The sequence below is a fragment of the Prionailurus bengalensis genome, chromosome C1 (genome assembly GCF_016509475.1).
Source record: "Prionailurus bengalensis isolate Pbe53 chromosome C1, Fcat_Pben_1.1_paternal_pri, whole genome shotgun sequence".
Classification (NCBI taxonomy): domain Eukaryota; kingdom Metazoa; phylum Chordata; class Mammalia; order Carnivora; family Felidae; genus Prionailurus; species Prionailurus bengalensis.
Window position 1 is genome coordinate 17,868,573 of NC_057345.1, and position 6,091 is coordinate 17,874,663.

The 6,091-nt window shown below is 59.8% G+C and overlaps 1 protein-coding gene across 1 annotated transcript in view; it reads right to left on the reverse strand.

Annotated features, from left to right (window-relative positions):
* The window catches only part of MYOM3 (myomesin 3), a 48,591-nt gene extending 43,737 nt beyond the window's left edge, over positions 1–4,854 (reverse strand). Inside the window, exons 1-3 of the mRNA XM_043578587.1 lie at positions 4,601–4,854; positions 824–1,005; positions 16–96 (exon numbers count right to left, since the gene is read on the reverse strand). Coding sequence (XP_043434522.1) covers positions 16–96; positions 824–987 — 245 coding nt within the window. The 5' untranslated portion in view covers positions 988–1,005; positions 4,601–4,854. The remainder of the gene's footprint in view (positions 1–15; positions 97–823; positions 1,006–4,600) is intronic.
* Between the last annotated feature and the right edge of the window lie 1,237 nt (positions 4,855–6,091).

Genomic DNA, 6,091 nt, shown 5'->3' on the forward strand with positions numbered 1-6,091 from the left:
GGTCACCTGACTTACCAAGATGTCTCTGAGGAGGCTGTCAGAGCCAGGGCTGCTGCGAGGGCGTAGTCTGCGGCGGTGAACTGAAACTCTTCCTCGCTGTGGTGGGAAAGGGGAGTTAATGGCGCCTGCGGGATTGCCTGGGGGGGGGGGATCTGGCTGGGACATCCCTGAGATTAGAGCTGCATCTACCTACCCCTGTCTCAGAACACTAGCAGGCATGGCTGTGCCTCCCCACTGGCTGATCTCTACAAAGCAGGGCTGTGCCTCCCCCCTCAGACTGGGACCTCCAAAAGGCAGGGCTGTACCTCCCCCCTCAAACTGGCATCTCCATAAAGCAGGGCTGTGCCTCTCCCCTCAGACTGGGATCTCCATAAAGCAGGAGCTGTACCTCCCCCCTCAGACTGGGATCTGCATAAAGCAGGGCTGTGCTTCCCCCTCAGACTGGGATCTCCAAAAGGCAGGGCTGTGCCTCCCCCCTCAGACTGGGATCTCCAAAAGGCAGGGCTGTGCCTCCCCCCTCAGACTGGGATCTCCAAAAGGCAGGGCTGTACCTCCCCCCTCAGACTGGGATCTGCATAAAGCAGGGCTGTACCTCCCCCCTCAGACTGGGATCTCCATAAAGCAGGGCCGTGCCTCCCCCCTCAGACTGGCATCTCCATAAAGCAGGCTGTGCCTCCCCCCTCAGACTGGCATCTCCATAAAGCAGGGCCGTGCCTCCCCCCTCAGACTGGCATCTCCATAAAGCAGGCTGTGCCTCCCCCCTCAGACTGGGGACCCCTAGCGGGTAGGGCAACGGCTGGGGTGGGGTCCCCGATGATCCCACCTGGTGCGGAAGGTTCTCCTCCGCACTGAGGAACCCATGTGTAGGTGATGCTGCCGCTCCTCCTTGTGCGCCTCCTCCTGGCGGTGCTCCAGCCGGTGGACGACCTCCACGGCCTGGGGGGGCCGGGGCTCCCCCACATTTCCGGGGCTGTGGGGCAGAGTCATGGCTGCGAGAGCAACAACCTGTGGAGCCAAGGTGCGCGGTCACACCACCAGGCATCCGCCCGTCCCTTCCCCATGTGGTCGTCCCAGCATCCCTGGGGGGGGTGGTTTGTGGGGTGGGCGTTCATGCTCCAGTGGGCAGAGCGGGGCATGGAGGCCGGGGCGGGGCAGGGACCTGGCTAACGGGACAGCAGCAGGCTTCGCACCCTGAGCCTGCCTAACGTCCCGCGTGCAGCTGAGCGAGTGCAGCCCCGCGTGGCGAGCAGCCCCTGGCTTCTAGCTGCAGCCCAGCCTTAGTCTCTCCCGTGACCTGCGCCGAGCCCTCCCTTCTCTGGGCCTCAGCTTCTCAGGTGATGAGCGATCAGACACTGTGATGTCCGAGGGCTGTGCTATGACTCAAGATGGGCAGATGTCCTCACGCTTCCTGCCTGTGCCCGCTCGGCCCCACTTTGCCTGCACTGGCGGCCTGGCCTCTCTTGGAGAAACCTCTTCCTCCTGGCCTTCCTAGCCCCACTCAGGCTTCACAGCCCAAGTGGAAAATGCTTCCATCGGCACATCGGTCGCGCGCGGAAACTCTGGGGCGCAGTCCCGCTTCTCATGCCAGTTTCCAAGTGTGTCCCCTTGGGTGCGACTGTGTGACGTGGTTTTCTCATCTGGAAAATGGGTCGACTGGCCTCCCGGGGTGGTTGTCAAGGTTGGATAAGTGCTTGGAGCGGAGTAATTCCCATGTAAATGTTAGACATCAGCATTAGTTTTCTAAGAATCCCTGCTGAAAAACTATAGGCCACCTAGAATTTTCCCTACTCTAATCCTTGTTTTGCTTTTCTGTCTCCACTCCAGTTCAGCTCTGATTCAAAGATGCCTCCTCCTCCTATTTAATGACTTCCTATTTATACATCTTGACTCTTCAACAAGATTATAAGTGAATTAAAAGTAATAACAGTGAGAGGCGCCTGGGTGGCTCAGTGGGTTAAGCCTCCAACTCTTGATCTCGGCTCAGGTCACGATCTCTTGGTTCGTGAGATCAAGCCCGGGTCAAGTTCTGCCCTGACAGTGCAGAGCCTGCTTGGGATTCTTTTTCTCCCTCTCTCTCTGCCCTTCCTCTGCTTGCCCGTGCGCACTCCCTCTCTCTCTCTCTCTCTCTCTCTCGCTCTCGCTCTCGCTCTCAAAATAAATAAACATTAAGCAAAAAAAAGTGACACAGTGTTTACTGTGTGCTGTCCCATTGTCACCCCATTTTTTAAAATAACTTTTTTAATGTTTATATTTATTTTTGAGACAGTGAGAGACAGAGCGTGAGCAGGGGTGGGGCAGAGAGAGAAAAGGAGACACAGAATCCGAAGCAGGCTCCGGGCTCTGAGCTGTCAGCACGTGGGGCTTGAATTTGTCAACCGCGAGATCATGACCTGAGCCGAAGTCTGACGCTCAACCGACTGAGCCACCCAGGCGCCCTGCATTATTACCCCATTTTACAGATGAGGAGGGAAAGTGCTTGCTCAAGGTCACCCAGCTGGTGGTGGGGCCGTGACTGGCACCCAACTCTGAGCTCTCTTGACCTCTATGTCACGTGTCTACTCAAGGCCAGGCCTTGGCTGTGGCAGGGGACACAGCGGGCCGCACGGCCTTTCTTCTTGTAAGGGGATCACAACCGAGGGATCCCCCTTTTGCATTCCCAAGGCTCAGGTCTGGGCCACAGGTGGTGGCCAGTAGGGTTGGATCATATCGGTGTGGAGGAACCTGTGGGATCAGGGAGCGAATCCATGGGTATGGAGAGGCAGGCAGGGAGAGCAGGAGGCCCATGAGCGAGCTGGTTTTGGATTCTCGCGCCAAGTTCTCTCCCAGATCTGGGCCTCGGTGTCACCACCGGGTCTCTGGGTCTCTGAGGGCCCCTCTGATGCTGAAGCTCTAGGATGCTTGGCGGAATCCCTGGTGCCTTCCATACCTCCTCCAGGTGGGAATTCTGGCGGGCAGGTCACTGACCTGGGAGGGTCCTTGCCGGGCTTAGGCCTGAAGTCACCCGTGGCTCCAGCCTCCCCGGGGGCCTCCCGGCAGTGGTGGAATGTGTGTGTATGCCGGATTCTGACCTGGGTGGGAACATGGCGCCTGGGAGACCACTTCTCTAAGTCCATAACCTGGGAGATGGGCCACCGGCTTCATCGGAGCTCCGTGGCCTGAGGGGCCGGTTATGGGGAGTCAGGGGGGCTCAGGCTGCTGAGGGGCGATTTTAGTGGGCCTTTACTCCTCTAGTTCTGAAAAGCTCGTTCCCTTTCAGTGTCTGGATTACTGCAGAATGTCAGTCAGGACCAAGGGCCGCACCGAAACTTCCTTGGCCTCCTGCAGGTGGCCTCAGCAGGACGTCACGGGACCGTCACCCCTTCAGCTTCCCATCTGGCCCCTCCTGAGGAAAAGGGTCTGCTGGCACCCAGAGGATGGCTGGCCCTGCTCGTTCTGCCCCTCCTTCCTCACAGCCCCAGAGGAGAGCTCTGGGTACCACCCGAGGAGGGACACCCTCCCCCCCGCCCCCCCCCCCGCCCCCACCAGCTTTTCTGGGACACCGTGGCCCTGGCCCTAGCAGCTGAGGAACGTTCCCTGGCGTCAGCTGCTGGCTCCCTTCCTCGGATGCTCTGTTCCTGATTAGCACCGTGCAGGGGTGTGTGTGTGTGTGTGTGTGTGTGTGTGTGTGTGTGACTGGCACTCATCCTTGACCTCCTGGGCCTCCCGCAACCAGACCCCCGGCTTTAGTGGATGAGGCATCAGTTCTTTTTAAAGCACTGACTGAGGCTTGGGATTAAGAAGCAGTGGGAGGGCAGCGCCACGAGTGCCTGGCGGGGAGGGGTCGGCGGGGTGCGGGCCCGCAGGGAACCCCCCACCCCCACCCCGCCCTCCCCCGGGGGCGCAAGGCCTGGGCTCTTGGTCCCGCAGCACGGCCTCCCCTTTTCTCCCGAGCCCCCGTCTGCTTTCCCTCCAGGCCGTCTGTCAGGCCATGCGGCCTCTGCCCCTTTCTCAGGAGGGAAAGAGAAGGACACAGAGGCTGAGGGACTCACGGAACCTGATGGCAGAAAGCTGGGTCCTCTGAGTGGGCTGTGCTCCACCAGCTCCCGAGTCCAGAATTCTGACCCTGCCACTGAGTAGCTGGGGCCACCCCTTCCCTGTCTGGGCCTCGGGCTCCTGCCAGTGAGCCCAGGCTGGACGCGTGCCCTCCTGGCCCTGAAATTCGGGCCTTGAGGGCTTACTCCCTTTCCCTGCCCGCCCGGTGGGCCAAGCAGGCCTCCGCCAGCGCTGCTCCGGCTTCGCGGGACCTGCCAGCGCGCCCGGCCCTTTCCACTTGTCAGGCCCCTGCGACGGTCTCTTTTACAGCTTTCACGTCACAGAGGGCTCAGGCCAGAGGACCGAGGGCCACGCAGGACAGTGAGAGGGGGCAGGGGTCTCCAGAATCCCCTCTCATTTTTACTCGGGGTGCTGCCTAAGTACGTGTGTACTTTCCAAATCCTCCAGGGTCCTTTCCCAACACACACACACACACACACACCCACACACCCCACTTGCTAATGGAAAGCTGAGGGTCTTACTTTCTGAAGGCGTCCCTCCCCACCTCTGATCCCTGGAGGTAACTCACAGAAGCAGCTGTGCCCACTTAGGCGTCTCTGGTGAGAAGATTCCAGAGGATGAGAGGGACCTCGGTTCCTTCTTGCCCTGGGCTCAGCGGGGACTGGAAGAAGAATGTGATCCTGGAGCCTGCATGGGCCTTAAATATAGCAGTGCTGAGACAGTTGATGACAATGGATGGGAACTATGGGGGGGGGGGGCACAGAGAGGAGGGGCCGTCCCATCAGGCCAGCGCTGCTCAGGCGGCAGCAACAGGTGGAGCTGTCCCCACCCCCACCCCAGCCTCCGCACACAGCTCCTGCCCTCTGCGTGATCCCTTCTGCCCAGTTCTAGCCCCCACCCCCTAAGTGCGGTAGAAAGAAGTTAACAGCTCTGGCCTGGTCACGGGAAAAGCAGATAAGGGGTGGGGCTGCTGGGGGCTCCGACTGGTGCCTCCGACTGGGGGAAGACCCCCAGCTTCTCCGATCTGATCCCCCTGGGGAAAGTGGACACGGTGAGACTGGACACCAGTCATGAAGACAGTGGAAGGAATGTGACCTGAAGCGGGTGTTTCGAGCTCGTACGTTATCACTGGCCGGAATGGAGGCATGTGGCCTCTCATGCCAGCAGCTACTGGCCCGGCCCTGCCCAGCCACGGTCAGCGGGGATGGGGCAAGGCCCGGGAGGGAGAGGAGGGGGAAGCTACCTCTTCCTGCACCGTCCACGTCTCTCAGGCTTCCAGAGTGGCCACGACAGGACCCGTCTTTCCAGCCTTTGGCACACCCCTCCCGTACCTCGGTTCTTTCCCCCACGTTCATTCACACCCACCCTTCACCAGGCAGAAGGGAACAACACCCATGATGTGAAGGAATGGGAGGGAAATTTAATCTAGGCGGGGAGACAGGCAGTTAGAGCAAGGGGTGAATCGGGAAGGTACACCCGAGCCAGGTCTCAGGGGTTAAGCAGGTTTGAGGAAGCGGGTGCCGGCTCTGGTCCAGAGGGCACAGTTTCTCACCCCGGCCTCCTCCCGGGACCTCAAGGCGGGGTGGGGGCACCTGGGTGGCTCAGCTGGTTAAGCATCCGACTTCAGCTCAGGTCATGATCTCGCAGTCTATGAGTTCGAGCCCCACGTCGGACTCTGTGCTGACAGCTCGGAGCCTGGAGCCTGCTTCAAAATTCTATGTCTCCCTCTCTCTCTGTTCCTCCCCTGCTCATGCTCTGTCTCTCTCTCCTTCAAAAATAAAAACATTGAGGGGCGCCTGGGTGGCTCAGTCGGTTAAGCAGCCGACTTCGGCTCACGTCATGATTTCACGGTCCGTGAGTTTGAGCCCCGCGTCGGGCTCTGTGCTGACAGCTCGGAGCCTGGAGCCTGCTTCAAAATTCTGTCTCCCTCTCTCTCTGCTCCTCCCCTGCTCATGCTCTGTCTCTCTCTCCTTCAAAAATAAAAACATTGAAAACCCCTTCCTAAGTATGCCTGTGTCCCCCCTTCCTCCCTGGCTGCAGTGTTAAAAGCATCTTTTGC